At 35.0% G+C, this 19,619-nt stretch overlaps 1 protein-coding gene across 2 annotated transcripts in view; it reads left to right on the plus strand.

The window, feature by feature from the left end:
* Positions 1-13,124, plus strand: part of PPP2R2A (protein phosphatase 2 regulatory subunit Balpha) — an 84,369-nt gene extending 71,245 nt beyond the window's left edge. For both annotated transcript variants that reach the window (XM_035022593.1, XM_035022591.1), the window contains 6 exons: positions 2,602-2,714; positions 3,401-3,578; positions 4,888-5,052; positions 5,994-6,163; positions 8,948-9,039; positions 12,123-13,124. In XM_035022593.1, coding sequence (XP_034878484.1) covers positions 2,602-2,714; positions 3,401-3,578; positions 4,888-5,052; positions 5,994-6,163; positions 8,948-9,039; positions 12,123-12,402 — 998 coding nt within the window. In that variant the 3' untranslated portion in view covers positions 12,403-13,124. The remainder of the gene's footprint in view (positions 1-2,601; positions 2,715-3,400; positions 3,579-4,887; positions 5,053-5,993; positions 6,164-8,947; positions 9,040-12,122) is intronic.
* Positions 13,125-19,619: the final 6,495 nt, after the last annotated feature.

A 19,619-nucleotide genomic window follows, 5' to 3' on the forward strand; every position in this document is an offset into this window, starting at 1 on the left:
GAGCTTAAGAATTTTGATTTTTTTAAAAAATTTGTTACACTTATTAAAATATTTTATTTCTGACCTGCCTTGTTCCCAAGCATTGCACAGAAATTGTATAGTACTTTTCTGTCCTGTGTTTATGTTACTAAATTTTTTTAAACCTTTTTTTTTTTTAAGATTTTATTTCTTTGAGAGCACACAGGCAGGGGGCAGGGGCGGAGGGAGAAGCAGGCTCCCCGCTGAGCAAGGAGAGGGGACTGATGTGGGACTCAGTCCCAGGACCCTGGGATCATGACCGGAGCCGAAGGCAGACGCTTAACCAAATTTTTTTAACCTCTTAAGTGACAAATTTTATCACTTAGAAAATGGGTTTTAAAGTGTAATATGTCTTAAAAATCTGTTTACCCGGTTTTTCGTGATACAAAAAAATAATTTTCTTCTTAAAACACTATTAGGAACCATAAACTAATCACATCTTATTTGAAAAGTTTGATAAGTACATTGTGATTTCTTTATCTGGATCTTTGGTAAGGATGATGAATTTGGACAGGCCATAAAGACAGTTAATGGGGATTGGGCTAGGGGAAACTTTTCATCCTTATTTTTAGATGATAATTACTCCCAAAATTAAGAGTTTAGGCTTGACTCATTACATTTGGGGACAAGTAGAATATCCTAAAATATATAAATCTTTACCTAGACATAGCACATAGAAAACACATATGATTTAACTGTAAGATAACTCTAAACAAGATTAACTAGGGTTTAGATAAAGTAATAGATTACAAGTTAGTAAAGTTAGCAATTTTTTTCTGCTTACACTTCATCCTTGCAAAGGGTATCCACAGGGTTGGCTAGTACCCCCTTCAGCACCAGGCAGAGAGAGGTGGCAGGCCTAGAGGAGTCCCTAGAAAGGGTGACAGCATTTTAGAAAGTGCCTCTATGCACTGTTTTTTTAAAATCGTACCCATTGGCTTATGAAAGGACCATTAAGAATGCGATACTTTTATATGAATGCAATTTGAAGATTATAACAAAAGTATTAAATAAACATGCATGAGTCTGTAATGATTTAAATAAATAAGCAGGGAGTGGAGATGCTTCTTAGAGAATTTCAAATATATGGAGGGATGCTTCTCCTTTATAGGGACTGTAACTTAATTTTTCCTTTAAGTGTGGACTGGACTTTAGAGATTCATTTCCAAAGACTAGAGTATGGCAAGGGGGAAATTAATAACTGCAGTGGAGAAACCTGGCAGATACCGCCTTAACCAAGTGAACAGAGCTTTCATCACCAGTGGAAAAGTCATGTTAATACCATGTTATACCTTCACTTCACCTCTGATATTCTTTCTAAAACCCAGTGATCCCAGTCTGATCATGAGAAAACAGACATACCCAGTCGAGACATTCTACAATACCTCACTGCTGCTTCTCAGAACTGTCAGGATGATGAAAACTAAGAAAAGTCTGAGAAATTGTTAAAGTCAGAGAGACTAGGGAAACTTGACAACTAAATACAGTGTTGTTTGGATCCTGGAACAGAAAGGGATGTTAGTAGAAAACCTGGTGGATTCTCAGTAAAGTCTGGAGTTAGTCGGTAGTAATGTACAATGTTAATTTCTTAGTTTTAACAAATATACCATGGTTGCATAAGATGTTGACATTAGAAGAATTGGATGAAGGGTATAATGGAAACACTTTGGACTATCTTTGTAACTTTACTGTAAGTCTAAATTTACTCCAAGATAAGCGTTTCTTTAAAAAATACTATTAAAAACATTTTAAAAATACTATTTAATATATTCTTGATAACCTAGAGATTTTGTCTTAAAGAACTTGGGGACATAGCTTTTAATTGGTCATTTTTTTTTTTCAGACCCTGACCAACTTGACTTGAATCCCTAATACAACAGGGAAAGATAGATATAAACAGAGGCATCCAGTCTATGAAGGAATTTGTGGAGTCTTTGGTAGGATCTGCTAGGAAGTGTGGGACCAAGGGAGATAGATAATCCTTTATCATTTTTATTCTAAATAATAGGCTGTGTTTGTTCTCTTTTTAAAAATATTAAGTATATATATGTATGTGTTTGTGTTTACATACGTGGGTGCTTACACACACACACACACAGACACACACACACCTTTTCCCCTCTCCAGCTTTAATTATTTTAATTATTTTTAAAGGACAAGGACCTGGCTGTGACGTGATTTTAATTTTGAGGGGCGCCTAGGTGGCTCAGTCTGTTAAGCATCTGCCTTCAGGACCCTTCTGCCCAGGGTCCTGGGATCAAGCCCCATGTCAGTTTCTCTGCCTCTCCCTCTACCTGCCACTCTGCCTGCTTGTGCGCACGTGCTCTCTCTCTCTCTGTCAAATAAATTAAAATCTTATTAAAAAATGGTACTTTGAGTGCCATTAATGTATAAATTTGTGATTTCTATGTATATGTGTTTTTATTCTCCAGGTAATGGGAAATTTGTTTTTTATTAAGTCACATAAGAGAGTTTATTCTTGGGACCCTTTTAGGTGAAATACGAAATAGCTTGTTTGAATATGCCTTAAATTTCTATTAGTATTATTCTTTTTTTGAGGACTTTTTTCATTTTTCTCTCCAGATAAAACAATAAAATTATGGAAAATCAGTGAAAGGGACAAAAGACCAGAAGGGTATAACTTGAAAGAGGAAGATGGAAGGTATAGAGATCCTACTACAGTCACTACACTACGAGTAAGTACTTAAGAAAAAATGATCGTAATTCTGATAGTGTTCTGTATTCATATTAGATAGTCTAGACCCTGAGCAGAACTTGAATAGGATTAACTATAATCTGCCCCCCCCCCCGAACAATTTTATAACCAGATAGGACATTAAAAACTCCCGTTTTAAATAACCGTGTCCCACATAGAGGTCTCTCTGTGCCAGGGGCTGACCCAGGACCCAGTGCAACACTGTTTTATACAATGCCGCACTCTCTTTTGCCCTCATGGTTTGAATGTCAGCTCTTATACGTATCAAGATTAATTTTCTTTGGAGATAAAGAAGTAGGTAGAACTGGACCAGATATCCTAGTTGCAGCTAAGAAATACCAAGAATTAGATGCTCTGGGCTAATTTCCTTCTTAGCCAGTTCAAACCAGAAACATTGAGCTTTGCAAGTCTCCAGCAAAAGATTGGAACTAGAAAGCAAAACAAATTCTCATAGTATTGCTATCTATAAAAGAAGGTAAATTAACCAAATAATTTATTTTTTTCTCATTTCAACACTTTAAGGATCAACATCAGTTGCTTTATAAAGCTAAATCTGTGTAATATTATAGTGTTCCCTCAAAAACTAGGATAAAGAACTGAACCTTAAGTGCCGTTGTAAATAGTGAGCATTTTGTAATGATCGTTTTTCATGTGTCTTATTGACAGGTGCCAGTCTTTAGGCCCATGGACCTAATGGTTGAGGCCAGTCCACGAAGAATATTTGCCAATGCTCATACATATCACATCAACTCAATTTCTATTAATAGTGATTATGAAACATATTTATCTGCAGACGATTTACGGATTAATCTTTGGCATCTGGAGATTACAGACAGGAGTTTTAGTATCCATTTGGTTTCTTTTTTTGGTGTTTGGTAAAGAAGGCATGTTGTGCCCATACTAGATTTATTTTCCATCTCTCCTTTGGGTATTTTTATTTCTTCTCTTTGAAAGTAGCTCCTTACTTTATACCACTTTTTCTTTGTGTTTAAGTGATTAAACAGTGGGTGAAGTTCTTTGATAAAGAGCATAACGTATTGATTTAAAAACAGGGTTCTTGGAATTTTAAGTACTATTATAGTAAGTTTAGTACTTAGTACTAAATACTTTGCTGTAATACTATGTATATTAAGTACTGCCTACACCATGAGTGTAGGTACAGTATGTGCCTATGAACAGATTTTTTTTAATGGTTGAGTTTTTTACAAAACAAATGTGTGGAGCATTATTTATTAAAAATGTAATTATAAAAATATTCTTAGTAAGGTTGGCAAAAGAAATTCATACAAGTCATGATGCATGGTGGTATGAAGTCAGTAGAAATACTCTCCAGATGCCACTTTCATTGTATTATCCTTCTGAGATTTTTCTGTACATGTACAAGTGTGTGTGATACAGACATACCTGACAAACACAATACACTATATACATATAGTATGTATGTGTGTGTGTGTGTATATATATATATATAAAAACATACATATATATATATAAACATCCTAGATTGTTTATGAATATATTTGTTTCAAGTATCTTTTTAAAAGGTTTTGATCAGTGTTTGCAGTTATTGCTGCTAGTGTTAATGTTGTATGTATTTTTAAATAGACATCATTTGAAAAATTCACACTACTATAATTCATATTCTACCCATAGCATATGAAAGAGCCTGTTTCCCTCCACCATTACCAGTCTAGTTAGTGAAAAGTCCTATTTACCAACCATTTATATTTCTTTTTGTTCTTTTCTAGTTTTTTCATTGGATTTATATATACTCTTACTTTTTTTTTGTTTTTAAAGCACCTTTTTTTATATTAAGTGAATCAACTTCTTTGTGGTACAAATAGGTTCCCCTTTTTGCCCCCTTGAAGTTTTTTACCCTTGTTTTGTTTAGAATGTACACTAATAATATTCTGGGATTTGTATCATACTCAGAAAAAGAGGCCCATCTACAGTCTAACATGGTTTCTTCTAAGATTTTTTCCCAATCTCTAGCAGTTTTGATCCCTCTGGGATTTATACTCCTATAAGGAGTAGAATGCAATTCGGAATTAATACTTGTGCTTAAGTTTATGAATGAATTCTATATTTGAGAAATATAAAACTATATTTGCCCTTTTTTCTAAGTGGAAATTCCTTAATAAAATGCTATCCAGATATTGTGGATATCAAACCTGCCAATATGGAAGAGCTAACAGAGGTGATTACGGCAGCAGAATTCCATCCAAACAGCTGCAACACGTTTGTATACAGCAGCAGTAAAGGAACTATTCGGTTATGTGACATGCGGGCCTCTGCCCTCTGTGATAGGCATTCTAAACGTAAGTGTATGGTCTTTTTTTTCAAATGATAACATTTTCTGTTTTTTTGAAAACTAGCATCAGACGTGGTGACTACGTTTGCATGGGTTTACAAGTCTGAAAACCTGTGTGCCCAGGGCCTCCTGTACCCTTTGGTAAGCTGACTCCACATGAGGCATTGTAGGTTATTCTACTGGAAGAACATAAAAGGCTCTCTTGGGAGCATGTCTGTCGATGTCCCAGTGGATATATTTTTAAATGGAATGTTATTTTGGGGGAACTTGGGGCTGGGCTCTCCAGCTCTTTTTTCAAGTAGAGTGTTGTTTTTTTTCCTACCCTCCTTCCCTCCCTTTTCTCCTTTCCTCCTGCTCTCTCTTGTTGCTTTCTGTTTTGAGCTTTCTAGGAATACTTTTCTGAGAAGAGATTTCCTTGGTTTAAAAAAAAGTTTAAAAGCACTGGGTTAAAAAATTAAGGGGTTGCATTATTGTCTTCATGTTGTTGAGTGTTTTTAAAACTCATGAAAATTGGTACATGCCTGTTACCAAAACAGTTTTATCTGGCCACTAAAAAAAAATAAAATCTGGTATAAATTTGGATGGTGTGTTCCCTTGCGGTGACAGTACAGGCAAAGTCATGGACATATCTGCAGAACCTACAGACCTGGTGCACTTTGAAGTCCGAAGTCCTGGCTGTTCCTGGTTCTGCTAAATCAGCTCTAGGACCCTGGGAGTATATGCTTTTGTATCTTCAATGTCAATGTTAAGTCATTCCCCTTAAGAAACTTTAGGGGAGGTTATGTTCTTATAGTCAGAGAGATGTTTTTTCGGTTCTGCACTAGCCTGTCATCTGTAGCTTACTCTTAGGAAGTTTGTGAATGGTTGTCTCAGCAAGTGCTTTGTCCAAGCCAGAATATTACACAAATTGCCCTTTTTTTTTTTTTTTTTTTTTTTGCTTGTTTTTAGTGTTTGAAGAACCTGAAGATCCCAGTAACAGGTCTTTTTTTTCTGAAATCATCTCCTCTATTTCTGATGTAAAATTCAGCCATAGTGGTCGATATATGATGACTAGAGACTATTTGTCAGTCAAAATTTGGGACTTAAATATGGAAAACAGGCCTGTGGAAACATACCAGGTATTTGCAGTTTTTTCTTTCAATTAGCATATACCCTATTTACTTCTAAGTCTTTATAGAGAAGGATTTTGTACTATGTGTTAATCCCAATGCAGCATGGTTGACCCTTAGGCTTTTTCCTTCAGAGATCCATGAGTATGTTGCTTTTCCATATGTTAATTTTATATATACTTTTATAGGTTGTGTTGTCTATTCAGTTAAAGTGTGATTTTGCTACCAGTTTGGTTCATTATTGACAACTTTTTTCCGCACCACTGTCTACATTTAAAGTGAGGAGGGAAGAGTACTGTAATAAGGTCTAGGTGGGGAAGAGGATTGGGAAGAATGGCCAGTCCTAGTGGAGATGTCCTGGTTGGAGTATGCGCAGGAGTAGTTGAACTAGAGCTTAACTTTGGCGTGCCCATAGACTGGCATTTTGCCTTTTGGCTGATAACTGTTGTCTTAGGCTAAAGGAGAAGGGCTTGAAAGCCCAGTGGACGGCTTTAGGTGTTTGGCTGTCTATTGTAGGATGTTAGTTCTGGGTTCTCTTTTTGTCAGCCAGCCACTGCCATTGATCCCCTATCCCTTTCTTCTGGAGAAGAGAATAAAGACATGTACAGCTGGGGACATGGTGGGGGGCAAGCAGAAACTTGGGGTAAGCCCTAGACTACAGTGTAGAAAACACTTAAACACTGTTTTTAAGAATACAGAATTTATAAATGGTACCTTCCTTACGTTGTGTGTTTTCCATAAAATTAGAATGATGTTTCTCAAACCTTTTAATCCTCTTTGACAAACATAAACTACTTAAGACTCTTCCTTAATGGTATTTGAAAATTTAAAATAAATGCTATGTTGAAACAAAAGCAAAGAGATACATACTGCTTTGTTTTCAAATTACATTTGTGTAACTTCCAAGACTGTGATCTGTCTCCTGGTGTTTCTCACCACCACCACCACTCCTGGTTGCCATTGAGAATAATTGATTTGAATCTTAACTTCATACTCTTAAAATTGTTTGGTGAGAATCCCTTGTATGTGCATTCTAAAACTTTGCCAAATTGTTATCATTAACTTAACTTGCCGTTTTTCTGCTTATGCTGAATTAGATTAGTGATTCGGAGTAGTCACATTTTATACTCAATATATACAGATTCAGCTGTTGAGTTTAATATAAGCATCTTGCTGAGCTATGTGTGACTAAAGGGTATTTTGATCTTAATAATTTTTTGCCTCCTATCCTGACCCTACCTGAGTTACCGTTCCTCAGTGTTAACAGATTTGTACTTAATGTTACATAGATATGGCCTGAATCATTCCATTATACTTAAAAGTTAAAATGGACACTTAAAAAGACTTTAGGTTGTTTCATAAAGAATAGAGAATTCTAAGCATTTAGAAGGTACCTACTCTTTTCTATCATTAATTCTTTTTTAAGGCTCTCTTTAAGTAACAATAGTTAGTAGATCAAGACAACCCCCCTGATTTGGTATTGGACCTTTCCTATTTTGTAATTTAACAGTGTTAATATTGAAATGACCTTTTAAATACCAGATTTATTTATTTTTTGGCTTATCCCTTTGTGAAATACTAGTGAATTCTACTTCAAAAAACAGGTATATTTTCATTAGATTTTGATATTCTGTGAGGAATATCAAGTGATACAATTTTTTCAGTGATGCATACGTTGATTATATACAATTGATCTTTGAAGAGCATAGTTTGAACTGCGTGGGTCCACTTTATACATGGATATTTTGTTCTATAAAAAGAATAGAGTACTGCAAATGTATTTTCCTTGTGATTTTCTGAATAACATTTTCTTTCCTCTAGCCTACTTTATTATAGACTACAGTATATAATACATACTACATACACAAAATACATGTTAACTTTATGTTATCAGTAAGGCTTCCCCAGACAACAGTAGACTATTAGTAGTTAAGTTTTGGGGAGTCAAAAGTTATATGTGGATTATTTTTTTGAGATATATTTATTTGAGAGAGGGCAAGAACACGAGCTGGAGGGGCAGAGGGAAAGGGGGAGAGAATCTGAAGCAGACTCCACCCTGAGCATGGAGCTTGACATGGGGCTCGATCTCATGACCCTGAAATCACAAACTTAGCCAAAACCAAGAGTGGAATGGTGTAACTGACTCTGCCACCCAGGGGCCCCTATATGCGCATTTTTGACTGCAGGGGGATTAGCACCCCTAATCCTCGTGCTGCTCAAGGGTCAGTTATAATACCAAATCAGGGCACAGCCATGCTGTGCATAGCATAGGCACTTTAATGATAATGTAGGCTTCCATTATTTATGCCCAGAGAATGGTATTTAAAAAGGAAGTAAAACATAATATTGAGTATTTTTCTATCGGCAATTAATGGACTGAAAAAGCCAAGTGTTAACGTACTCAACTACTAAAAAAAAAAAAAAAAAAACATTTTACTACTTGCTATAATAGTCTTTAATTATTCTCTATCTGTACCATTTTCAAATGTATTTTAGTCTAAATATTTTAGTCCAGCTTATAAAGAGTTCATGTGTCATGCCCCAAAGGGTATTTTCTCTGTCCTACAGGAGGAAAATGTGTGTTCATAGAAGGGACCTCATTTGTTTGTGGAAAGGATAAAATGCCTTTATTGTTTGTTGCTCAGAGAGTTGAGTTTTAGTAAGATTACAGAGTATTGTGTCTGTATATTCCTTTTTAAAAAAATGAATTGTTTAAATATTTCCGTAATATCACTTAGATCCTCAGGTGAAAATAAGTATATCTGTAATAATATATTTATATTTAAAACCCAGGTTCATGAATACCTCAGAAGTAAACTTTGTTCACTGTATGAAAATGACTGCATATTTGACAAATTTGAATGTTGTTGGAATGGATCTGACAGGTAATTGATTTTAATTTGAACTTCTCATTCAAATGTGCCTTTTATTAGAGGAAAGAAATGTGCTATTTCACTTCTCCTAGTATGATTGACATAAATTACAAATCCTCACTTCATTCTCTGCCCCCGTTCACTTGAAATAAATTCAATAATCTTGTAATAATAGCAGATAAAAATTAAACATTGTGTTTCACTAGTAACTATGAAAATACACCAAAAAATCTAGATATCTTAAATTATGATTTAAATATCTTTAAATATTTCCCTTTTTTGAACCAGATCAATGACATTTTTGACATGCCAGCAATTAAAATGGTGAAATTTCAGTTTGGTGGTTCATCTAGGAAACTTTTGAGAAATATTTAGGCAGTGGATATTTCATTTGGAATGTTAAACACCAGTTTTTCCAGTATCACATCAGTAACTCATAGAAGTGGTAATTACCGTATGTAATTTAACCATATTACCATGAGTAATTAGGGTTTTATAATCCATAATTTTGCCACGGTATATGATTTGTTTTTACTATATGGTGAAAATGTGTACCATTATTTCCAAGGACAAATAAGTCTTAATCTTCCAGTTTTTCTTATCAATATTTATTTACCATTTATTGTGTTCCAATAGAACAGAAAATAGAAGAAAACAATGTTGGAATTACTTAAACTTGCCTTCAAGGTCATTAAGAGGTACTTTTTATTTAACAGTAGTTCAATCAGTGAAGCTTAATAACATTCAAGTATCACGGTGTTCTGTGTTACAGAGGATGCTAGAACTTGGATCGTTTATCTTTGGTGTGATTTTTAATATTAACTTTCATCTGAATCTAACATGATACCCAGTAATAGGCTGGTCACAGTAAGCCTAGACTCAGAACAAGCAAGCTTTGCTTTTGAATGCCACTACTTAACACTAAGGCATCAAGAAGGAAGAAGGAAAGGGAAGAAGAGAAAGGAGAAATTTGCAGAGAAAGAAGATACTGATACACTAGGATCTTATGCACTGCTACACCAGCTCTTCCTCACGTTGTTGAAACCTTGTTGGCAGTTTTAAGTTATGTTCCATTATCAAAAAGAAATTCTTGATTTCCTTTACCTTTTGAAAACTTGTTTTGAAATAATTTCAAACTGGGGGAAAATTTGTAAGAGTGACACAGTCTTATTTAGCCCATACTCAGGTTCTCCTGTTACTGTTTGCTGTGTCAGTCTTTTCCTTTATATCTGTCTCTATAAAGACACAAATAGACACACATACTTTATTTGTTAACCAGTTGAGAGTAAACTCCAAACATGGTGCCCCATTGCCCTTAAACTTTTTAATGAGCATTTCTTAAAAGTTAAGAGTCTCTCCTGTATTATGACAGGGCAGTCATCTAAAGCAGAACAGTTCCCGTTGGAGCCCATTAAAATTTCACCAGCCCTCTCAGCCATGTCTTTCCTAGCAAAGAAGAAAATCCAGTCGAATATCCAGTCCCAAAGTATATGTAACATTTAGTTGTCCTCTCTTGTTCTCCTTTAATCTGGAACGGTAGTTCATGCTTTCCTTGTCTTCTGCGACTGGCATTTTTGAAAAACAGGCCAATGATTTCATAGGAGGTTTCTTAATTTGAGTGTTATCTAATGTTTCCTCATAATTTGATTCAGGTTATACATTTTGGGCAGGTACACAGAAATGCTGACCTACGAAAACCTTTTAAAACTTACAAATAGCCATAGACCTAGGTGTCCTAATTATTGAAACCTCACAAATTCAAATAATACGGGGATGCCAATCCAAACTACATAAAATCATTTTAAAAGAAATACAGTTTTATTACCCTCAGGCACATGCACCAATTTGAGTTTGATTAAAATGTTGTCAAGTGTCCTTTGGAGGAATTGACATTACTGAATAGATGGTAATCATTTGTATTTCATATATGATCTATATCTTTGATACTTATAAATACTCCGTTGTTTTCAAGTATTACTTTAAACAGTTCCTTGATAGTCTATAATCTTATTTACAATAATTATTTAAACCATGTGGGAAGAACATGGTAAGTAATAATAGCACCAGACCCTTTCTAAATTAACAGTTTCAAACTTGTGAGGTTTTGCTTATTGGGTACTTAAAACTTGGCAAATGTTGAGCAGTGACGGATGGAAAGTTGAACTGACAGAGCTACCCTGGGTAGGGTTAAAATTTGGCAACCCTTTAGACGGATACTATTAAAAATATTTGTCCCCCCAAAAAGTGCTTAAAATGTATTTAATGTTATAGGTAAAATGATTTCCTGTTAAGAAAAAATTTATATCCTACTCTCTTAATTTTTAATTAATTTTTTTTAATTTTTTTTATTCATTTGTCGGAGGGGGAGAGAGAGAGAGCACACACAAGCAGGGGAAGCTGCAGGCAGAGGGAGAAGCAGGCTCCCCGCTGAGCAGAGAGCCCGATGTGGGGCTTGATCCCAGGATCTGGGATCATGACCTGAGCTGAAGGCAGGCGCTTAACCTACTGAGCCACCCAGGCGTCCCAGAAGGAGATTTCTTATAAGCATTCATGAGATAGCATTATCCCAACCAGACAACATCCTAGGAACAAATTCTATAGTTTATAATTTAAATCACAAAGTAAAGCATTGGTTTCTTATGAACAGCTACTTACCATGAATTTTGAAGGGTTTTAGAACCTGTGATCCCACAGTTGGTTGGTATTTCAAGAAGCTACCTACAGATTTAGTTAATCACAAAGCCTGTAGTTGCAAAAATATATTCAGCAGAGGTTATTTTAGTACTACTACTAAGAAGATATTCTTGAGAATACTTTCAACTTTGGTGATAGTTTTGGTAGTCATGAAAAGGAGACTAGAAATCTCCTAGTTACTAGAAATCCAAGTTAACTACCACTAACTAGTACCAGACTAGTACCAGTTTATTTGAATAATTGGTCCCTGGGTTGGTGTCAGCAAGCCTCTCCTTAAGTCCAGATCAGCTTGAAGTAGCTATTTCCTATGCGGTAATAGGCTAGGTTTCATCACTGAATCGTTTTGCTGGAAATTAACTTTTGCTCACTTATTTGACTGCGTCCTCTGTTTACTTTTGCAGTGTTGTCATGACCGGATCTTACAATAATTTCTTCAGAATGTTTGACAGGAACACAAAGCGAGACATAACCCTAGAAGCGTCACGGGAAAACAACAAACCTCGCACGGTTCTGAAGCCACGCAAAGTCTGTGCAAGTGGCAAGCGAAAGAAAGATGAAATCAGTGTTGACAGCCTAGACTTCAACAAGAAAATTCTTCATACAGCCTGGCACCCCAAGGAAAATATCATTGCTGTAGCTACTACAAACAATCTGTATATATTTCAAGACAAAGTGAATTAGGGTTGGCATTCCCAGCAGAAGAGCCCACTTCCTGCTTAGTTGAGATAGTTGAATCTAGCATTCGTACCTAAAAAAGAGAGAGGTCCATTGTGGCGCCCCTTTCCAGTGTTTGACAATGTGCCATTCGACAACACATTTTTTATAGCTACATGGAGAAATCTCTGTGGATTCATCACTGTGGTGTTCTCCATGTCTGCTAGCCATGTAGGTAAGGGTAGGGCACTTTTAATTTAAATGACTTCTTGCACCATCTTGCCTAATGGACTAGATTGGACTGTATCAACATTGATTTACTCCACTTTTTATGCCTTCCATTGTGATGACGTCAAACACAGTGAAAGCCTTCAGTCATGCTTATGGGATTTAATTGTGTATCCTCATTACTGTATCATTTGTGGGGTACACCCCTCCCCCTTTTTTAAATTAAATACAGCTCATTCTTACTGTGGCTTGTAGCATTCCTCCTCTTCTGGCCTCCTGGACTCTTCCCCTTCATCTCTTTTACCCTTGCCCCCTCCACCCAGTCTTGGTGGTGGTATATTAAAAAAAAAGAACGAACGAAAGCACACGAAATGAGTCAGTTTGGGGTCAGTGGTAAAGGGGCTATATGTTGCGAACAAATGTTTTAACAACAGTTGGCTGTAATCACTCCTTGCCGTGTCTGGCACCGAAAATAAGGAAAAAAATACTACTACTGAATAAAAGTGACAAAGAATGGAGAATCTGGTTTTCTTTTTTCTTTTTAATCTACCTCTTCAAGCTAATATTTTGTGTCATACTTTTGGGCGCAGTGAAATGAAATGAGTTTCCATTGTTTAATTGGTATTTTTGTTAATTATCTTTAACAAGTGTTCTTTTACATGGAGAAGGAGAGGTCTTGGTTCTGTATGAACGTGTTTTGAATATATACTGGTATTACTAAGGATTTCACAATCTATAAATTGCTAGAGATTTTCTTTTTTTTTTTTTTACTGTGGTTATAAGAGTATTGGATACATTGTATCTACACTTAACTCATCTGTTAATGAAATTGTTGTAAATGGGAACCAAATTTGTAGAACTTCATTTTTAAAGTCTTTTTACAGTGCTTAATTTCATTTTTGCCTTACTAAAGTCAAAGACTTAAACTTTTTTAACAGGTTAAAACTTTTTTTTGTCATTCAATTATAAAACAAAACTATCAAGTGATTTACAGAGATAAAATTGACACTGCACTATTTTTTTTTGTATTTTACTGCTTTCAAATCTGAATGAAATGTACTTTGCCATAGATGTTTTTCCTCTATTTTTGGTTTTCCAAAGTATTAATATTAAAGACAAACTTTAAAGGTACAGTGTTCAAAAAGTGCTTCATGGACTCCCAATAGCTGCCTCAAAGAAAAATTTTAGTAATCTATATATGATTACATTTCCCTATCCAAAGATGAAGAGTACTCCTATTTTTAATAGGTAGAATGTACCTTTGTCAGTCTTGCAGAAGCTTTAATGGAGAAACAAATGGACTTTATTTTTTAAAATATAAATCGAGTAGGCATTTATATTATTAGAGAATGGTTAGTGTGTTTTGGCTGAGCAGTAATAGACAACCTTGAAGTTTCGAGGACTCTGAGTGCTTCTTCTATGTCCACTACCTGCTGTTCTATTCTCATCAATGAAAAATGATTAGACAATTGAACCGTAATTCCCTCTACACGTATACAAATACTATGTTCTTGTAAGTTAACATTTTTAGCATACAGAAATTTTATGTAATAAAATTACTGTATCTTTTGGACTTAACAAATTTGAATTTGTATTTAAACACATGATATGTCTGATAATTCTTAAAGTAATGGCACTTTTACTAACTTATTTTGGGGGTGTTGGGTGCATTCTTAATTTGTGTTATTTATTTCTCACACTTGACTTGGAGTGGGATATTCTCCTGCCACAGTATCAAACGCTGATACTTGTCTCTGATCAGGCAGTGTTCCAGATCTTTTTGGAAGATTGTTTCCCTAAAGTTTGGGTGTAGGTCTTGAGATAATACCGCCAAACAGCTCTTGGAAATTCTCTTTTGATTCAGCAGTAGCTGTAATGATTCTCACCCATGACACTAAGGGTTAGTTTTTTATGTTAAAGAGAAACATTGCTAAAATTAAAAATGCCTCTATAAAGGAATGCTATTATAAATTGTAATGATATTCTCAAGTATCAATTTTTAATTTATTTGATGTAGCAAATTCTAAGCCCAGCCACTCATCTCATATGGTCATGGTTAATCTTTTTATTAATAAAAATTTTGCTTAGAATAAACATAGTCTTGTCAAATTGCTTGTATTCTATTCTCTTGACACCTACATTCATACCCTGTCCCTTCTGTCTTAACCTTTTTTTTTTTTTCTTTAATTACAGTAGGAAAAAAACTCTTAATCTCCTTTGATCTTTATTTAGTGGCTGGGCAATAGTTATTTTATAAATCTCTAACTATGTAAACACAACTTTATATAACAACTAACTACTGGGTATTAAGCTTTCTTCTGTGAAGCTCTTAGTCTTTCGGAATAAATACTACATTCGTGCAGGGGTTTTTTTCCTTTCAAATTGTGAGGGTCTTTTTTATTTTATTTTTTTTTAAGTGAGGATTTTTTTAAACCTTCAGTGTGAGAAGGATTCTGGTTACAGATATTCCTAAAGAAAATGAGAAATAGAAAAACAGGTTCTTCCGGTGTGTAACATGATTTATTTCAAGTAATAGGTTTTTAGTCTTGGAAAATTTATATGTGAAACCTAAACAGTACTGACAAGTATTTTTAATGGAATATAAATCATTACCTTCTTAGGGAACACTTTCAGCATTTTTTTTTTTTTAATCACATATACATTCAAGTGGAGGTAGTACTGTACACTTCTGGAAGAACAAAACCAAGCCAAGAAAAGAGAAAAAAGGTGAATGCTAGGTAATCGAGAACCAAGTCAATTTATTTAGTATTTGAGAGCACTACTATATGGGGTATCTTCTTTATTCAGTTGGTTGGTAAGCTGTGTTTGTGTGTGTGTTTGTGTGCGTGTTAACCATGGCTAAAAAGGTTTTTTACACATCTCTTCCCCAAACCTGCTTAGGTTAGAACCTAACCCTGCTTAGAACCTGACCCTGCTTCATTTCGTAAAAATGCATATGAGGCCAAAACATTTTTAACTCTTCAGTAGTAGTATCAAATGATTAGTGAATTTGCAAGGTCTGGGGATGGTCTCAACTGCTGAAGATACTTTTTTAAGCATAATGATAAATTTTTTGTCTCCTTGACATTTTATTGCATAATGGTATTAGCACTGTGACTTACCTCTGTGTAAGCATTAAGAAATGGCCACCTTAAATAAACATAAAAACAAATGCCCACCTTCTGGGATTAAAGTTAATACATACGAAAAGTTCCTCTTTAGCACAGAACCTATCATACTGAAGGCACTACAAGATTCCTCCAAAAGGAGAAACCTGGCAAAGAAATAAACTGGCATAAAGGGCAAAGACAGTACTTGTTTCTTTTAATATTCTAGCTACAGTTACACTCTAGTGTGTGAACAGCAACAAGTTATTTGAGGGCTTTCCCACTAGGGGGCAATGGTTAAGCCCTGAACAGGTATTTTTAAGAATACATCAACAGGAGAATTCTATGCCTGAACTGTAAGACCTTAATTATTAAAAACTAAGTTGGGAGCCAAATAAAGGGAAAGTCCAAAGCGTATTTATGTCCAGATAAAACCAGTATTCAACATGAATACTAGGAGTGCTCAATTGAGGGCCCAGTGATAGAGGGGGGATCCCTCATGTCGGTCAACGATGTCTGTCATGGTCGTATCTTCCTGGGCAAGCAACCAAAAGGAAATTAGAAGAAGAGTTTTGGGCTGTCAATCATAGCCTATATAGTCTGCCCACCTTTTGCAAAACCGAGTCCTTACGTGCCACGCTCGCTTTCTTTTACAAGGAAACCGGGAATTACATGTTGGTTTATGTCGAACTTTATGTGGAGTTAACTTTGGGACACCATTTCCTTTTACTGTATCTTGAATACATGTTTTTCAGGAAGTACAAAAAGGAAAAGTACCCCACCAGTAATCTCATCATGCAGAAAAAACGTTTTTTTCTTTTTCACCGAAAATGGAATCCTGTATAGTTCTATGTCCTATTTCTCCACTTACCGTTGTGTTTTGAGCAGTTTCCCAGATCAGAATACTCTTTAAGCAAGATTTCCCTGTCTGCATAGCCTCACGTTGGTGGATGATCCGCTATTTATTTCATCAGTCCCTGTTGTGAGGGCTGATTTTTGTTTTCATTTTGCAAATAGAAGAAGTACCTTAGTGTAAGATTTTTAAGGATACATTTCTAGAAGTATAGTTTCTGTATTAAAGGGTATGGATATATTTAAGATTTGATAGATCTTGTCAGATTTCCTTCCAAAACTGGAAGTTCCGTAACAACTCTATGGGATTACCCATATCGTCACATTCTCACTAATGGACAAAAATCCTATGTTTTATCTTTAATTTGAAAAAGTCAAAAGTGGTAAACCAATTTGTGTTTTTGTATTTCTAGCCAGGTACTAATTGCTATAATCTTGATACAAGACATACGTTCTGTAAATATTTTCTCCCAGTCTGAGCTTGTCTTGTCTTTTCTTCTCTTGACAGAGCTCTTCGAAGAGCAGCAGTTCTTAATTTTCATAAAGTCCACTTGAGCAACTTTTTCTTTAATGGATTATGCTTTTGGTGTCCTATCTAAGAAACCTGCCTAACTTAAGGTGACAAAGATTTTTTATTTTTTAGGACTTCAGTAGTTTTCAGTTTTTACATTTAGGTCTGGGATCCATTTGAGTTACTTTTTACATATTGTACATATAAAAATTACATATCCACCACAGATCAAGGTTTTTCTTTGCACCTTTGTCGAAAATCAGCTGACACAGTGTTAGTCTATTTCTAAACTGTTCCATTAGTTCATACGTGTGCTTTCGCCCATACTACATTGCCTTGGTTGCTATAGCTTCCCATAAGCCAGTAAATCAACTTTATTCTTTTTAAAAAACGTTTTGCAATTTTGGTTCCTTTACCTTTTCTTTATACATTTTAGAGTCAGCCTCTTGGCTTTGATGATAATTGTACTGAATGCATAGACCGGTTCAGGGAGAGTGGACATTTTAGTATTTGTCCTCCAAACCATGAATGCAGCATATTGCTCTGTTTTATGTGGGTCGTTGACTTCTTTTATCAGTGTTTTTAATTTTTAGTATACAGATCTTGCACATATATTGTTCCTAGTTCATGTTTTTTGTGTGTATACGTACAAAATTTTCAATTTCTAATTGTTCATTGTGAATATCTAGAAATACAATTGATTTTTGTATATTGACCTTGTATCCCGATAACTTAACCAAATCCACTTATGTAGATTTTTAGAAGTTTTCTATTCAGTCATGTTGTCTGCAGCTTATTTATAATAAATGTTTTCTTTCTTTACAGTCTTTCTAATTTTCCTTTCAAATGCCTTTTATTTCTTTTCCTTGCCCTGCTGGACTGGTTAGACCTTTCAGGTAATGGTGAAAGCAGTGGTGAGGTCAGACACATCCTTGCCTTGTCACCAGTCCTGGGAGGCGAGCATTCAGTCTTCCACCATTAAGTAGGTTAATTGTAGGATTTTTGTAAATGGCCTTTTTTAGGCTGAAGAAATTCCCTTTTATTCCTGATTTTCTGAGACTTGTTAATCATGAATGGATGTTGGGTTTCCTCCGATGTTTTTTCTGCATCTATTGAAACAATCATGTCTTTTTTTTTCTTAATAAAGTTGATGTGTGAATCATATTCATTTTCCTTTGTAGGACCAGCCTTGAATTTCCAGAATATTGTTTAGATTCCTTTGCTAGTATTTTGTTGAGTATTTTTGCATCAATGTTCATAAGGGATACTGATCTGTAGTTTCCTTTCCTTTTAATGGCATTGTCCGGGCAGTGTAATTTTGCCCTCATCAAATGAGTTATGGAAGAATGTGGGCAGAATTCATATAATTTCTTCCCTAAATGTTGGATAGTATTCACCAATAATGCCATTTGGGCCTCTTTACTGGAAGATTTTTATCTGAACTCAGTTCTTTAAATGGAATTATGCAGACTACTTCTTGAGTTTTGGCAGTTTGACTTTCAAGGAAATTGTCCATTTCATCTAAGTTATCAAATTTATGAGCATAGTTATTCATAACATTCTGTTTTGTCTTACTCTGCTCAGGCTACTATAACAAAATACCATAGACTGTGTTTTCTCTTACTTTCTTTTCCTCCCCCTCCCCCTTCTCCTCCTCCCTCTTCTCAAACTGTCTCTCCCTCCCCTTCTCCTTCTTCTTGTTCTTCTTCTTTTGTATTCCAACCAAAGAGTTTATTTCATTTATGGATAGAAAGTCCTTCCCTTCATTTATGGTTAGAAAATGAGAAAAAGCTCTTTAATCATTTTTTACACTTCATGCTTTTTATCATGATTCATTGTATTTCTTCACTGCATTTTCATTTTATTAATGATGACATATGAGAGCTATTAATTTCACTATATTTTAAATTTAGCCATTAACTAGAACATTTAGTAATTGCACTTTGTATGTCAGTTGATACTTTGGTGTTTTGTGTAATTATATTGTCTACACATAATTTCATTTATTTTCCAGTATTGAATCTCTTATTTCCAAATCTCTGACTTTTCTGCTTTAATAGCAGTAACTTTCAAAGTAGTGCTAAATAAAAAACAGATACGAAGTTGTTTGTTTTATTCATGACTGCATGGGGAATACCTTTGGTGTTTGTTGTTAAGTATAATGTGGACTGTTGACTGAGATACTCTTTATCACGTTAAGAAGAAAAATCTCCCTGGTTCTATTTTCACTAAGATTTTTTTTCTTTTTATCAAATGTAACAATATCAAATGCTGTGGCTGTCTATTGAGTTTATTTTTATTCCCTTTGAAACTACTAAATTGATGAATAATATTTTTGGAATTTTACCTCTGTCTACTAGATGACATTGATCTTTAGTTCTTGTGTATAGCTGTTTTTGTCAGGATTGGGGCCAGCTTCATAAAATTAAATGAGATGGTTTCATCTCTCTCAATGCTTTAGCATGGTTTTGCTTCTTTTACTCAGGTGTACTCTCGGTAATCCCAGCGGAGTGGAGGTGGGGTGGCACAGAGGTAAGGTGATATTT

The sequence above is a fragment of the Mirounga leonina genome, unplaced genomic scaffold (assembly GCF_011800145.1).
Source record: "Mirounga leonina isolate KUSES-001 unplaced genomic scaffold, KU_Mleo_1.0 Mir_176, whole genome shotgun sequence".
Lineage (NCBI taxonomy): Eukaryota > Metazoa > Chordata > Mammalia > Carnivora > Phocidae > Mirounga > Mirounga leonina.